Source organism: Meles meles, chromosome 16, assembly GCF_922984935.1.
Source record: "Meles meles chromosome 16, mMelMel3.1 paternal haplotype, whole genome shotgun sequence".
Taxonomy (NCBI): Eukaryota; Metazoa; Chordata; class Mammalia; order Carnivora; family Mustelidae; genus Meles; species Meles meles.
In genome coordinates, this window is record NC_060081.1 from 36837633 (window position 1) to 36854916 (window position 17284).

General features: G+C 40.2%; 1 protein-coding gene across 1 annotated transcript; it reads left to right on the top strand.

Moving 5' to 3' along the window:
- Positions 1 to 13415: 13415 nt before the first annotated feature.
- On the top strand, positions 13416 to 14867 carry NKX2-4 (NK2 homeobox 4). The gene is made up of 2 exons (XM_045980085.1): positions 13416 to 13884; positions 14251 to 14867. Exons 1-2 carry the CDS (start codon positions 13428 to 13430, stop codon positions 14865 to 14867), a joined length of 1074 nt encoding a protein of 357 aa, XP_045836041.1. The 5' UTR covers positions 13416 to 13427.
- The last annotated feature ends 2417 nt before the right edge of the window (positions 14868 to 17284 follow it).

Here is a 17284-nt window from a genome sequence, read left to right on the forward strand (position 1 = left end):
TGAAGCCTAATTCTAAAGCATAATCACTTTGTATTACGCCACATTCCTCTCAAAGAAAAGTAACAAGAAGAGAAATGCAAATATATTAGAGTTGTAAGCTAAAATTTGTAGCTTGAATACTTATTTAAGAGTGGTTATCTCTGGGGGTGTCTGTAGGTTAAGTGTCTGACTCTTGGTATTGGCTCAGGTCATGATCTCACAGTGGTGAGATGGACTCCACATAGGGCTCCATGCTAGGCACAGAGCCTGCTTAGGATTCTCTCTCCCCCTCTCCCTCCTGCCTTTTTTTTTTTTTTAATTTTTTATTTCTTTAACAGAGAGAAATCACAACTAGGCAGAGAGAGAGGAGGAAGCAGGCTCCCTGCCAAGCAGAGAGCCCGATGCGGGGCTCGATCCCAGGACCCTGGGACCATGACCTGAGCTGAAGGCAGAGGCCTCACCCCACTGAGCCACCCAGGCGCCCCTCCCTCTTGCCTTCTTCCTGCAGTCTCTATCTCTCTAATAAATAAACTAAATTTAAAAAACAGTGGTTATCTCTGGATGTATTTTGCAGATTTTCTGCCCTCACACTTTACATATTTCTTGGCTAATTTTCCTTTTGTTTCCTTTTTGTTTTTTAAATGAATGAATGTACTTCAGTAAAAAGAACATTAAAGAGATACTAAATTATGTATGTAAAACTGAACTAGACTAGTAAAAAGGAACTTAATGATTATCTAGTGTTGGTGAGAGATGCAGGGAGAAGAGAGTATACCAAACACTGCTGATGTGTAAATTGAGATGAACTTTTTGGACGGTAATCTTTTTTTTTTTTTAAAGATTTATTTATCTATTTGACAGAGAGATCACAAGTAGGCAGAGAGGCAGGCAGGTGGGGTGGGGAGGGGGGGCAGCAGGCTCAGTGCCGAGCAGAGAGCCCAATGTAGGGCTCGATCCCAGGACCCTGGGATCATGACCTGAGCAGAAGGCAGAGGCTTAACCCACTGAGTCACTCAGGTGCCCTGGATGCTAATTTCTACCAAAATGTATAATGAACTTACTTCTGACCCAATTTTACTTCTAGAAATCCTGCACAAATATCTGTAAATAAATATTTGTAAATATTTGTACTAGTGCATAAGGATCTACATGTATGTTCACTGCACCACTGTTTGTAACCAAAGGAAGTGGTGGGGGAAGAGAGAAGGGGAAGGTTGGGGATGGGAGGAGAGGAAAGGAGAAAAGCCTAAACTCATTAACAAGGGACTAGATAAAATAACCTATAGTAAAACCATATCATAGACTATAACATGATCATTAGAAAGAATAATGAACATGTACGTGCAATGCCATAAGGGTATGTATTCGTACTGACTAGGAATATATATATAGACACTGATGTGGAAATTAATATAAAATATAAGTGGAGAAAGGAAGTCAGACTATGTATGTGATACCATTATCTTTTTAAAGTATAAATACAAGGTCTAGATACATAAAGAAATATATATCTATATATAGATAGATATATAGATATATATGAGCAGTAGTATAAAATTACAAGGATTTAGTAACCAAAAAGACTTCTTAATAATTTTAATGTTGGTTGTATTTTGAAATAATATTTGCATATAATGGGTTCAGTAAGACAGATTTTTTTTTTAATCTCACCTGTTTCTTTCATTTGTTTAATATGGTTGTTAGAAAATTTAAAATCAGGGATGTCTAGGTGGCCTGGTCAGTTGGGCATCTGACTCTTGGTTTTGGCACAGGTTCTGATCTCAGGGTTGGGAGATCAGCACTGTGACAGGGTCCATGCTCAGCATGGAGTCAGCTTAAGACTCTCTCTCTCTAATAAATAAATAAATAAATCTTGAAAAAAAATTTTAAATCACACATATGGCTCACATTGTATTACTCTTGGACAGAATTGCTCTATATACTTAGATACTATTTTTAGCTTGTTTTGCAGTAAGTTTCTATTTATTACTTTGATAATTTTAGTAATACTAAGCTGACATCAATAATTACTGCCTGTAGGGGCATCTGGGTGGCTCAGTGGATTAAGCCTCTGCCTTGGGCTCAGGTCATGATCTCAGGGTCCTGGGATTGAGCCCCGCATTGGGCTCTCCGTTGGCAGGGGCCTGCTTCCCCCTCTCTCTCTGCCTGCCTCTCTGTCTACTTGTGATCTCTATCAAATAAATAAAATCTTTTAAAAAATAGTAATTACTGCCTGTAATCTACAAATCAAATATAATTCACTATAACCTGAGAAATTATATTGTTAGTTTTTCTAAGGAAATAATTTTAGCAAGCATAGGAAAGAAACACCTTTTATCACTGCTTTAACTCTACTTATAGTCACGTAAAAGTTCCAAAGTCTCTGCTGTCCGTATAAAGAAAATGTATACAAAACAAATATCAAGTTGAACAGTAAGTTTATAAACTTTCTCTAGATAGCCATCAAAATAGTGTGACTGTGTACTCGGCATCAGGGAAATACAAATCAAAACCACAATGAGATATCACCTCACACCAGTCAGAATGGCTAAAATTAACAAGTCAGGAAATGACAGATGCTGGAGAGGATGTGGAGAAAGGGGAACCCTCCTCCACTGTTGGTGGGAATGCAAGCTGGTGCAACCACTCTGGAAAACAGCATGGAGGTTCCTCAAAATGTTGAAAATAGAACTACCCTATGACCCAGCAATTGCACTACTGGGTATTTACCCTAAAGATACAAACATAGTGATCCGAAGGGGCACGTGTACCCGAATGTTTATAGCAGCAATGTCTACAATAGCCAGACTATGGAAAGAACCTAGATGTCCATCAACAGATGAATGGATAAAGAAGATGTGGTATATATACACAATGGAATACTATGCAGCCATCAAAAGAAATGAAATCATGCCATTTGCGACGACGTGGATGGAACTAGAGCGTATCATGCTTAGTGAAATAAGTCAATTGGAGAAAGACAACTATCATATGATCTCCCTGATATGAGGACATGGAGAAGCAACATGGGGGGGTAGGGGGATAGGAGAAGAGTAAATGAAACAAGATGGGATTGGGAGGGAGACAAACCATAAATGACTCTTAATCTCACAAAACAAACTGGGGGTTGCTGGGGGGAGGTGGGATTGGGAGAGGGGGAGGGGGCTATGGACATTGGGGAGGGTAAGTGCTATCGTGAGTGCTGTGAAGTGTGTAAACCTGGCGATTCACAGACCTGTACCCCTGGGGATAAAAATACATTATATATTTATTAAAAAAAAAATTTGGAAGGGGAGACGAACCATAAGAGACTATGGACTCTGAAAAACAACCTGAGGGTTTTGAAGGGTCAGGGGTGGGAGTTTGGGGGAACAGGTGGTGGGTAATGGGGAGGGCACGTTTTGCATGGAGCACTGGGTGTTGTGCAAAAAGAATGAATACTGTTACGCTGAAAAAATAAATAAAATGGAAAAAAAAATAGTGTGACTGTGTAATAATAGTCTCATTAACAATAGCTACTCAAACATTGCATAAATTCTGATCCATCATCAACCTTGCAAAGAAGCAGGAAAGCAGTATAAAGAATTTTCTTTGAGATCTCTTTCCCCACTCCTTTTCAAAATATTTTTTCACTTGAATTCACTGCAATGTCAATCATACTTTAAGTTCTCTTCTATTATAACTATTAAATGAAATAAACACTGAAAATTCATGAACTTGCCTCACACATCAGGAAAAGATTAATAAATGTTCATGATTTAGGATATTAGCCTTATCTTCACCTTACAAATGGGCTATATGCTAAAAAGCTCATTAATAAATCAACTGTTTAGAACTTGGCCTGTATTCTCATACATACATATATTCATACACATACATTCACAAACATAAAAATATATATATATAATTTTAAATAATAAAGTGAGGCATATATACATATAAAAGTTCTGTTTCAAGATCAAGATATGTATGCCAAGAGTAAGTTTCTGCTCTGGTATGAGAGAGGCTCTCTCGAGAGGCAGTGTGGGGGTTCGTGGGGAGAAGGGAGGGAAACAAACCATAAGAGACTCTTAATCTCAGAAAACAAACTGAGGGTTCCTGGAGCGGAGGGGGGGTGGAAGGGATGGGGTGGAGGGGTGATGGACATTGGGGAGGGTGTGTGCTGTGAATTGTGTAAGACTGATGATTTACAGACCTGGACCCCTGAAGCAAATACTACATTATATGTTAATTTAAAAAAAGAGGGGCTCTCTTTCCAATTTTCTACAGTGTTCAGGACACTCTTAAGCATTTAGTAATCACTTGACAAATTATTGGTTAATATAATTGTCTATGTTCATCTCAGATTTTTTTGTTGTTGTTCTGGGAGCTTTTGTATAAAAAGGAGAAAACATAAGACAACATGGTAATAATATATCTTCTTATATTTAGAGGGCTTTATAGAAAATTATAGAAAAGGGCTAGACTTACAATTTAGCATGAAAGGACTGAATTAGATACGATTCTTATAAATCACAGTTACTTAGCCTCAGTATAAGAATGTTCTAATATCAAACTGTTAAAACTATTGTGGTTTTTAGGAAGTCTTTGAAAAGTATGGAATTCATTCCTGGAATATCAGAAGGCTACAAACCTGGACCATATTTTGTTCCCATCTTTTATTCAGTTACCTTAATTAAACTGGGGGCTGGGGTCTCAAATTTTTGAGGAATGCCACTATAGTGAGCCAACCTTAAGGAATAACTCCATCTGCTCTAGAACTATTAAGTATTTTATAATCAGTGTTCCCTATGTGAAGCCCTCCATGAGGAATTTCTAAGTGAAGTGTTAGGTCATGCCTCTTTCCCTGAGGAATCAGGGTTTTTTCTTCCTAAAAATAAAAAAGGTGGAAACTGGCTTTTTCAATTGACCACTGGAAAACTTCGTGTGAGGTTGAACTACACGAGGTTCAGATTCTCGCTAAATGCTAAAAGCACAAAAATATATTTATAAATTGCCTCATGTCCCTTATGAATCAATGTAGATGAATAAATACATAATTAAGCTTTTCTCTATTGCATCACATAATTAATCCTCCTGAGTCTCTATGTTAAAATATCTATGTAAGAGAGGGGCACCTGGGTGGCTCAGTTGGTTAAGCACTTGCCTTCAACTCAGGTCATGGTCCCAGAGTCCTAGGATCGAACCTTGTGTTCCTCGCTCAGTGGAGAGCCTGCTCTATCTCAAATAAATAAAATCTTTTAAAAAATATCTACGTAAGAGAGATACAACTTACTGCTTGAACACATAGAAATATAGCAATCTATGTGTAGGAAAGCTAAGGACTATTCATGATTAGACGTTCTTGGTATGAAAAGTGTTTGACTTTTGTATTTACATTTGTTAACTTACTGCCAAGAAGTTAAAAACAACCCCATGTGGAATACTGAATATACAGAACATTCTCCATTACTCCTTTTCAAACAGGTATAGTATAGACACTCCAATTTGTTTATTCAAGATCCATGACTGGGTATTCATCATTTCTGTTGGAGGGGACTGGAGGAGATTATGCTGAGTGAAATAAGTCAAGCAGAGAGAGTCAAGTATCATATGGTTTCACTTTCATGTAGAGCATAAGGAGGACACTGGGAGATGGAGAGGAGAAGTGAGTTGGGGGAAATCGGAGAAGGAGATGAAGCATGAGAGACTGTGGACTCTGAGAAACAAACGGAGGGTTTTGGAGGGGAAGGGAGTGGGGAATGGGTGAGCCTGGTGGTGGGTATTAAGGAGGGCATGTATTGCATGGAGCACTGGGTGTGGTGCCTAAGCAATGCATTCTAGAACACTGAAAAGAAATAAAATAAAATTATGCACACACACACACACACACAAATCCATGACTGGGGCACCTGGGTGGCTCAGTCAGTTAAGTGTCTGCCTTCAACTCAGGTCATGATCCTAAGGTCCTGGGATAGAGCCCCACATGGGGCTCCCTGCTCAGCAGGGAGTCTGCTTTCCCCCTCTCTGCCCTTACACTCTGCGTGCTCTCTCTCAAAGAAATAAATTCTTAAAAAAAAAAAAAAAAGATCCATGACCAAATAATCTTTTTTTTTTTTTTGCCACATAAATATTATTTTTCATGAGCAGAGCACATACACAACACTTGGACTTACTAAACCAGGGATTTATGTGAATGATCTCAGAGGATACCGGAAACCTCAGCCTTCTTTTCTATCCTCCAGTGTCTTTAGACTACCATTTCTACCAACACACTTTGAATCTCAGCAAATTGTTCATAAGAGCTGCATCAAGGCAGTCTGCCATCAATTATGTTCACAATTGTGGCTCAATCATATATGCACTATCACTGATTATTCTAAGGAAATACTACATTTCAGAGAATTAACTCTAGATGAAATCATTACACATACCAGACAATTTATAGAAAAATACAATTTCATATGTGAAAGTTTTCATTCAGATCTTTCAGAATATTTTATGTCTACAATAGTAAGGAAATAAAGCACAAATTAAAACAATAATAAAGTATTTCATTATGTAATTCCTAGAATGACAACTATGTACAACATTCAGACTTAAAATACCCTTCACAGTTCATATTTATTTATCCCATTAAGAAGTGAACTTTAAACAACTGTAAGTCCAATTTTAAAATTTTTTATTGTATAACTTTATTTTTTTAAAGATTTATTTGAGAGAAAGAGAAAGAGAGAGAGAGAGAGAACAAGCAGGGGGAGCATCAAGCAGAGGGAGAAGGAGAAGCAGGCTCCCTGCCAAGCAGAAAGCCTGTCACAGGTCTGAGGGCTGATCCCAGGACACTGGGTTCATGACCTGTGGCAAAGGCAGAGGCTTAACCTACTGAGCCACCCAGGCACCCCATTTTCTGTGTAACTTTAAAGTATTTTGCCCATTGAAGTTTGCCATTTATACTTATGGCTAAGTTAGTTGTTCCATTTTTAAAAAAATTTTATTGGATATATACACTTTTTATTTTGGAAGAGATTATTCCAGATGTTTTACATTTCTTCTACTAGATATTTCTATATTACCCTGTATGCCAATGATAAGTTCCTTTCATTCAAACTGGTACTTATTTTCTTAAGCAATTCTTATTTGGCATTTTTGGCCAAATTTCAATAGTTTTGTAGCTCATAGCATGTTTCTAAAATTTTCATTATTTCTAGTTCAATTTAAAACCAGCCTGAATCACATTTTCATTAACCTGTTGACATTCCCTGCATGGAAATCAAACTACTTTTTAAAATTTAGTATTGTTTTTCATTTTCAAAAACGTAATAAATTCTAGGTTTACTGAAGAGTCAGATTCCATTAGTAGATTATTTCACAAACAGATCATTCAGTTCTTCTCAGACTTTTATCTGTTCTGTTCTCTTTATGGCATTTAATATCTTTATGTCATTTAAAGTAGATTAACGAAATTATGTATATTTTTTAAAGCAAATTACTGAACCAATAATTAAGTTGTTTAAAATCTACCCAAACTGGGTTGCCTGGGTGGCTCAGTAGGTTAAGCGTCTGCCTTTGGCTCAGGTCATGATCCAGGAGTGCTGGGATCGAGCCCTCATCAAGCTCCCTGCTTCCCAGGGAGTCTGCTTCTCCTTCTGTCCTTCCTCCCATTCGTTCTCTCAATCTCTGTAATAAGTGGGTAAAGTCTTTAAAAAATAAAAATAAGTTAAAAAATAAAATCTACCAAAATTCCTACTGATTTGAGGTGAACACTAGCCTATTGCTTCAAACACAGTTCTCAATGTAGAATGCAGAGAGATATATACAAGTATCTGCAAATATGTCATCAACATTACTGGTACACAGGACAAAAAAGGATAAAGTTGGGCAAATTATTCTAAAATCATATTATCATCATAGTTACTTCTTCCAAAATGTATATAGTAGAACTCTAACAATAAATGCAACACATAATTTATTAAAATGTCAAAAATGAGAATTTCTCCTTCAAGTGATGGCAACAAATAACCTAATTATACCCAAGTTAGGTGTAAAGACTCTTACCTTCCTTGATAATTACAAGTCAATTTGTAACTGTAAGGTGATATACATCTTTAATGGGACTTGCTGAGAGAAAGAGATTTTACATTAAATTCACGGAGCCCCTTAAGGAAAAATTGAGGGTATATGAGAAAAAAGTTACAAAAATATGTATTTTTTAAAAAGCTATATGTATGCCCTCTAGTCAGGTATAGGTAGAGATACTGTTAAACCTTTAGAATGACTGGCTCCTTCCACAAAATAATAGAAATAAGCTTTGTCTAAAATTCAAAGGATCCTTTTTTCTTATAAAAGAGCTACTTAATGACATTCCAAAATATGTGAAAATATGTCAAAGATACTGTTCAATGGAAATGCTATTATATTCTAAAAAGTCTTAAACTTTCTATGTAAGCAAGACACAGAAGTAAACTTCTTATTCAGAAATAAAAAATGGGGGTGCCTAGGTGTCTCAGTTGGTTAAGCAGCTCCCTTTGCACAAGCATCAGGCTCCCTGCTCAGTGGGAAGCCTGTTTCTCCCTTCTGTTTACCCTGCTTGTGCTCTCTGTCAAATAAATAAAATCTTTTAAAAAAAGAAAGAAAAAATATATTTCAAAATTGCCATTGTTTTCACTATCATGTATTTTATTGCTCTAAAAAAATGTTTTAAAGCACACAAAATTTAAATTTCTACCTCAAGCTCATAATCCCAGGGTGAGAGAGTTATGACATACTAGTCAATTTTCATATATTTACATTCCTGATGTAGCCTAATGTTATTCTCTATGGAGACTGTAAAAACTAGTTATATAGCTTGACTCTAGAAAGGCAGGCTTCTAGTTTTTGTTTTTCAGGAATCAACTGGACTTTATTATTATGATAATTTCAACAACAATATCATCTTTAACACCTATCATTTGTTCTCACATTGTATTTATAACCATCCCATTTAAAATGTGTTCATTGGCCAGAAAACTATTTTCAATCTAAAGTACCTGAATCTTAAGAAACAGTGACTCAAGATTTTTTATTAGGAGCTAAATTGCAAAAAGTTTACATTTTGTGGAGAAAATATGAAAGGATGACTGCAGGGATCAGGTGAGGGTACCAAGTTCTCTAGCCTCTCCTTGTTCTCTCAAGAAGAGACCTTACATTTCTCCTCAGCCCTAGGCCCTAGCTGTACTTCAGTGTACCATGGAGAGATGGACGGAAGATTGAGAGAGGGAAATAGGGCAGGAAGGCATGCAAGTACTGCAAAAATCTTACCTCTGTTGTACCCCATTAGAAGAGGGAAAGAGAAATAACAAAGTCACATTAATCCAAGTGTAATATTATCATAAGAGATTCAAAATAATGAAATGAACATTTAAAACAAAAGGCCTTTATGACTAAAAAGAAATAGGAACCAAATTTCAGAAATTGATGGGAATCAGCAAAAAAAATTTAAGATTTTATTTTTAAGTAATCTCTACACCCAACATGAGGACTGAACTTACAACCTTGAGATCAAGAGACCCACACTCCACAGATTGAGCCAGGCAGGCATCCCAGCAATTTTTTAATTTTTTTAAAACTTTTGTGTTTTATTTCTATAACATTTTGTTTCCTCTTTATAACCTCAAATTTTGCTTCAAAGTACTATTCTGACAATGTTTCTTTATTCCTTCCCTACTGTATTTTAAAGTTACTTCCACAAAATGGGAATTTTACCAATCAAATAATTTCACAACTATTCTAAACCAATCACAAATGTAGCAAGTGTCTCATTTCTAAAAGTCACTTACCGTCTTGAATATCAAGCAGAGAGTTATATTTTCAAACACAGTATGTCTTTATTGGGAAATTTGGGACACATTAGAAATCTATTTGCTAGATAGAAAAGCAACGATTTAGAGAAACATTTCCCTTTAAGTACTGGCTGGATATGTCAGAAGGTTTCTCAACTTTTCTCAGGGCCCATTTCTCTGAGCTTCTCACAACAGCAAATCCCAAATCTGGAAAAGGCTTCTACTTCAGAATTTTTTTTTTTTTTTGCCAAATATCTTTAGTCTTAAAGTTAACTAACACATCAGAGATTCTCAATAAATACCACATTTTTCACAGTTTTGCCAGAAGCCAAGAGATCCCACTGAAACTTTTTGTCTAGGAAAATTTTCTATCTTTGCCAGAACCCATTTATTTCTTAAGTTTCCAATGCTAAATGTGATGTGTAAAATTACAAAACCTAAACTATGAAAAAGGCAAGGTACCAAACCATATAAAACATGTTACCCCTAGTGCGTAAAATGGTCATATGTTTCAAATTGTACAGACTATGGGGGGGGGGGGGGGAGGAAAAAAAAAACACCAGCTTTTGAAAAAGGGAAACTGAGAGGCTGGAGGAGAGGAGTAGGAGGGCCATCTCTTTTCACTGTATTCCCTTTAGTGGTATTTGCTTCTTTCCCCACCCCACCCCTCCCCAGCCTGCCAGCATTGTTTTTAAGGAAAGCAAACTCAACAAAAAACTTTCCTTAAAAATACATTTCCTATGAAATCCAATTTAGTCGATAATATTTAAGAAACTACGGAGTGTAAATTTCCATACATAATTGGGACAGACAATAATCTGATGAGGTGAATTTGATGAAAAGCTTTAATGGAATATCAAGTGGACTGTTTTAATTTGTGTCTGTATATAAATGTACATATACATCCTCTAGACATCATCTGCACATATCCAAACAGTGTTTCCAGCATGAAAGCATGTCATTTCTAGAATGAGGCACAAATAATTGATAAAGAGAAATGTTAAAGACTGTGATTTTTTTTCTTAACTACTGACCTCCAGTGAAAGAGTAACATTCAGGGTATCAAGCTCCCCAGCAGCTAGAAAGCGACTCTCTGCAGAGAGCCTCCAGATGTGATAAAGTACTTTTTATTTAAAAATGGGATCCTTCCATATGTAAATGAACCTGTAGCAGGACTGAATACAGCTGGAAAACAAAATAAGCAACAACTTGCTGTATAAACACTTGATGTGAAATGCTATCCTGTAGTTCTATAAAACAAATTACACTAGATGAAATGTATAACTTGAAAACTTGAAAAATAATAACTGGAAAAATGTAATTATAAACACTTCTTCAATTTGGGTAACTAATCAACATGAACATTATGACAATAGGTTTCATTTCTGAGACATGTTTGAACTTGAAAAATAAAATATAATGGTTCATATTGGCTTTTTTATCCATAGATGCCATCACACAAATATTTTTGCTTACCTTGTTGTCTCTGATAGTTTGAAATATCTTTCTACTTTTTGTTTAAACTACTACAAGTAAACACTTCAATTTTAATTAAAACAAAATTTAAAGCTAAACTGCAGTTTTCAGGGTTCCAACAATCACCTAAGTACATATATAAATGCTTCTTTGTGTGTCACCAATTTTTTAAAATTAATAGGCAATTCCAGTTGCAGGTGAAGATGAAGACCTAGCCCAAGTGTTTCAAGTTCAGTAAAGACCTGTAAAAGTAGTATCATGTTAAAATTGTAGCAATACTAACCTTGCTAAGTCAATTAACTGACAACTACAAACAATTCATGTAACTTTGCCTTTTGTTCCTTTAGCATTTTTAAATTTTAAATACTCCTCTACTCACTTGCCTGGTTGACACTTTGTTCTCACAGATGACCATACTGGTCCCTTCCCACCCCCTCACCCCCCAGAGAGGACACATTCTTTGCAAAACTCATTGAAATGAGCAAGACAATGATTAAAAAAATAAGAGGAAAACTCTGGAAGACATTCCAACCAAAGGGTTAAAACCAAACAGGAAAAGGAATAGGTAACACTGTTCTTGCCTTCAAGATATGTACTATTAAGTTAACCTAGAACGTTTTTCACACATTCTTTTCTGCTTCTTTTTAAACAATAAAATCTCGCTTAAGAAAGCATACCCCTTGTTCTTTCTCCTTCCCCACCAGTATGCAGGAAAACTTAAAAACTATATTCTCATTTCCCCATTTTCATTTTTTTAACTGCAAGATTGTTTTCAAAATTTAGTCACTATACTTTGCACACACTTCTTTTGTTTTGTCACGTTCAGCATTTGGTGGAGAGTTCACAATGTCTAAGTTCTTTGCTCTGCAGGTAAATTTGCAAATTAAAAAATGACAGTTTTTTAAAAATCAGTTATCTATGGTTTTCTATTTTTCAAGAGAAACTATCTTTTTTATGTGGTTTCTGCATCCATTTCATATTCCGTAAACAAGTTATTTATTTTCTGACAACAACAGACCCATTTTAAACAGCCAGAAATACTTAGGTTTTGGGGTTTTTTTTTCCTTTCTCTTCTTTTTGATCATGGCAGTGATAGGAGAATAAACCCTAAATTGAATATTTACCTGAGACAGAGATATGAGGCGGGAAGAGAGAAAAAAAAAAAAAAAAAACAGGGAAGGCGGGAGCGAAGAATACAGGAAAAAAGCAGCAGCAAAGGAAAGAAAATTGTGAAGAACTTTACAAGTATAAAATGAACATGAAAGCTTCTAACAAATAAAAATGTACCCCTTTCCCCTTATCCAACCTCCATCCCCACAGATTAGAAACAGAATACTTACAAGTTAGCATCTGTGTATTTGTGGGTATCTCTGTGTGCATGTTTTCTCTCTTCTTTGGATTTGGACACTTTGAACTAATTTGGAAGTGCCCGTTTGGTTGCCCACAAAATGATGCTTAAGGGTCTAAAGATGCATAAATTAGAAGTCCTGCAATGGCAGATGATGGTCATTGTACCTCATCTCTTTATGCGCTTTTATGGTGGGACCCAAGAGCCTTTTCTTTTCTTTTTTTCTTTCTTTTTTTTCTTATTTCAGCACTTCAGATGATGGAGCGAATGAGAAGTTGGTCGCTGTAGAGGACCAGGCGAGCCCTGCATAACCCCTTCAGCTCAGCACCCATCCCCGATGCCCAAATACAGTGGACTTGGCTACAAAGTCCCTGTAGGGAAACTCCGGTCTGGAAGGAAAGCAGCGCCGAGTTCTTGACGTCAAGCCCCGACGCCGACCTCGGAGTTTCTCATTTCTGGTGCTTGAGGGCTGGGGTAACTGCTGGGGATGGAGGCGGGAAGGATGGAGAAAGCAGAGGGGGGTGATCTTCTCAAGAAACCCCCAACTGCCCCCTTTACCTTTTTCGCCTCCGTTACGGGGGTGGGGGGTAGAGAAAAAGATGTCAATGACCATTGTTTGCTCGTTTGGGATGTTGCTCCGCCCCCCGAGTCTGTCGTAAACCTGGCGGCGGACTAAAATAAACCCCAGATCCCGCGGCTCGGGGCTCGCCGCGCCGCCGAGTCCTCGTCACAGGCGCTGCCGCCGCAGCCGGGGTGGCGGCGACGAGCGGCCGCCGCGTCCCGCCCGCGCCCGCCCCGGGCCCCCCTACCTGGCCGTTCGCCGAGCCATGTCGTTGAGCCCCAAGCACACGACGCCCTTCTCCGTGTCCGACATCCTGAGCCCCATCGAGGAGACCTACAAGAAGTTCGGCGGCGGCATGGACGGCGCGCCGCCCGGCCTGGGGGCGCCCCTGGGGGCCGCGGCCGCCGCCGCCTACCGTGCGCCGCCGCTCGGCCCCTCCTCGCAGGCGGCGGCGGTGGCGGGCATGCAGCCGCCCCACGCCATGGCGGGCCACAACGCGGCGGCGGCGGCGGCGGCGGCAGCGGCGGCGGCGGCCGCAGCCGCCACCTACCACATGCCGCCGGGCGTCTCGCAGTTCTCGCACGGCGCCATGGGCGGCTACTGCAACGGCGGCCTGGGCAACGTGGGCGAGCTGCCCGCCTACACGGACGGCATGCGGGGCGGTGCGGCCGCCGCGGCCACCGGCTGGTACGGCGCCAACCCGGATCCGCGCTACTCGTCAAGTGAGCGGGGCGGGCAGCGCGGGACTGAGGGCAGGCGGACGGCGCGCGGGCTTTGCCCATCGCAGCCCGGCGCGCGCGCGGAGCCGAGGGTCCCGGGCTCCTGCCCGCGGCGCGCGGGAGGTCCTGGGACGCGGCCCGGGCGCGCGAGGCGTCCTGGGACCCAGCCGGGGGCGCGCGCTGGGTGCCGGGCTCCTGGGCGCGCCGAGGGTGCCGGGACCGGGCTGGGGCGCGCGGAGGGTGCTGGGACCAGCCGAGGTCCCGCCGGCGTCGCGGGCCGCGCGGTGTGAAGAGCTTGGGGCGGCGGCGGGAGCAGGATCCCAGCAGGCCTGGCGCTCACGCGGCTTCTCCCCTTGGGGCCCTCCCCAGTCTCCAGGTTCATGGGGCCATCGGCGGGCGTGAACGTAGCCGGCATGGGGTCGCTGACGGGCATCGCGGACGCCGCCAAGACGCTGGCGCCGCTGCATGCGGCTGCGGCGGCGCCGCGAAGGAAGCGCCGCGTGCTCTTCTCGCAGGCGCAGGTCTACGAGCTGGAGCGTCGCTTCAAGCAGCAGAAGTACCTGTCGGCTCCCGAGCGCGAGCACCTGGCCAGCATGATCCACCTGACGCCCACGCAGGTCAAGATCTGGTTCCAGAACCACCGCTACAAGATGAAGCGGCAGGCCAAGGACAAGGCGGCGCAGCAGCTGCAGCAGGAGGGTGGCCTGGGACCGCCGCCGCCCCCGCCGCCGTCCCCGCGTCGCGTGGCGGTGCCCGTGCTAGTCAAGGACGGCAAGCCGTGCCAGAACGGTGCCAGCACCCCGACACCCGGCCAGGCCGGCCCGCAGCCGCCGGCCCCGACGCCGGCGCCCGAGCTCGAGGAGCTGTCGCCCAGCCCGCCCGCACTGCACGGGCCGGGGGGCGGTCTGGCGGCTCTGGACGCGACAGCGGGGGACTACGGCGGCGGCGTGCTCGGCGCCAACCTGCTCTATGGCAGGACGTGGTGACCGCGCGGGCGCCTCGGGGCGGGGTCCGGCCTGCGGCGCGGAGGCCGTGTAAGAAACTTCGAGAACGGATGGGGGAAACACACCGAAGCGGACTCTTACGTACATGGCGATCGAAACTAGTGAACGGTTGTGGAGAGGGGCAGCCTCTGCACCTCTTTGCGGGGGGTGGGGAGCAGCGACAGCCCCGGGACGCCAGGAGGCTGTGAGGTGGTGATTTACTCCTTCAGAAGTTCCTAAATTATTCGAAAAGCTGGCTGAGTCCACATCCACCACGTTCCTAACCAAAGCTCTCAAGAGTTTTAAAAAGTTGGAAACTTTGTTGGTGTTTGTAGCTCAAAAAACCAACCCAGTTTTAATAATGAATTCGTTTTTGGAGTGGAACTTGAGAGATTAATTTTCAAAGGCCTCCCCCTTAAGTGCAATTTCATTAATGTTTGATTGAAAGTACATTGTAGCTCAAGGTGGATCATGCACATAGCAACATTATTGCAGGGGAATTATTGCCATTTAGGTAATAGAGAAATGGAATAAAAATAATCAAAATAACTGCTTATATGGGTTGATAAAGCTTTTTAAGTTTAATGGCGATTTTAAAATGTTTTGATCGTTATTTGGCAAATGAGTGTTTCTATATTACTCCAAAAGAGGATATTTCCTACCGTAAGAAGCAGCTCATAAGAAGGAACGATTGTAAACTACTTCTTATGTGGAATCTGGTCTCCCAAAATCAGCTGATAAAATAAATGCACGCTGTCTTTCCGTAGATCTGTTATTTGCTCTAAGTTATTTGCTTATCTGAATTTGAATACCTTGATAAAATACTAGAACAAGCAAGCAAATTTGCTAAAATTGACATTAATCTATATATTTCAAAGCATGTCAAGAAGGAAGAGAATAAGGTGATTTATTGAATTGTAATCAGAATGTAAAGAGTAAGAATTATTTATAATTTTCCCATCATATTTACAACTTAATAGGGGTTGCACACCGATTTTGTTGGTGTTTTATTGTACAAATAATGTATTTACTCTTTAATATGCCAATTTATATTTCTTATGTTTCAAATGAATATTTAAATATAACTTAAAAGAATCTTAAGTACTTTTTTGGTTAAAGTCAAGTGGTCATTTCTTTTTCACTAAGTTGTATAGGTTTTATTTTGGTTTGGCTTTTTTCCCCCCTACTTGCTGGCATGACATTACACCGCAGCTCAGTTTACTCATGATTTAAATAACTGGTATTGGAGTAAAAATACCAAAAGCAAGCTGAAGAATGTTAGCTTATAAAACGAATGAAAATTAAAGACCTAACATGGATGAAGTGTGATTTATAGATGATCACAAATAGTTAACAGAGACCCTCAAACTCTTACACATTTGAAGTTTTAGAATTAGTTTGAGACTGAAACATTTCATTTCACTTCATTGAGTGTTTTTCTGAATGTACAAAGTGAATCCTTCAGAAGGTGTTTTAGAAATTAAACTTGCACTTTCTCTAAACTGTATTTTACATAATAATAATAAAACTCCAGTCCCTTTCACAGAGGGAAAAAACAACCACTGAACAAACAAGGGGATCAGCTTTATCAACGGTATGTGAATGCATCTTTAGGAAAATGAGAACTAATTTTTAAAAAAACTATTTACATAAAAGGAAATAATTTGAGGGAGAAAATAGTATAAAAATGGTGCAATACACCTACAGAAAATTCTCCCAATTTGGGTTTTTGCATATTGATAGAGCTGACTTTCGAAATTTTTGCCAGGCTAGCCTAATTATTACTGATATGCCAAATTTCAAAATGCTTGTCTATATTGATCTGATTCCCTCACATCAGTACCAGAATTCTGAAATTTTCCTTCTAGAAATGTGTTCCCGAAAGTGCACATGGTTTGCAATATATACCTATTACAACCCAATACTACCAATAATAGCTTATGGACTAAAGGCTCCAAGTAATATGTTTAAGGAAAACAATCTTCATGGACAATATTTCTATTGATAATTTATTTCTGGAACAAAGAGTCTCTTAGATTAAGTGAACTCTGTATCCAAAAGATCATTAAGAAAAAACAGCCTTCTTTATACAGTATTTTCTAAAAGTGTATTTGCTGTAGGCATGTATTTTTCCCTTCAGCATTCCTTTAAGTAGTAAAGGAACCATTGCCAGAACTAATCGCTGCAGATGGCTTAACATCCTACACCCAGAAATGCACAGAGTTTATGTGTGCACGTTCTGAAATTAGGATAAGATTTGGTTCTTGAAACATTGGAATAGAAAATGTTTTTACTATAGAATTCTGCATTCTGATTAATGCAGAGCAAGAGCTTTTTTTCTTCTGTTGCAATTAGTGCTTTGCAGATCTTTTATAAAAACACAAATGGCCAGACTAGGTGAAACTCATTAACTGAAGAGG

Bases quoted from the DNA above. Each gene is read 5' to 3' on its own strand.
- NKX2-4 (XM_045980085.1), top strand. From the start codon at position 13,428: ATGTCGTTGAGCCCCAAGCACACGACGCCCTTCTCCGTGTCCGACATC. The intron at 13,885-14,250 runs GTGAGCGGGGCG...GGCCCTCCCCAG, and splicing joins GGATCCGCGCTACTCGTCAA to TCTCCAGGTTCATGGGGCCA.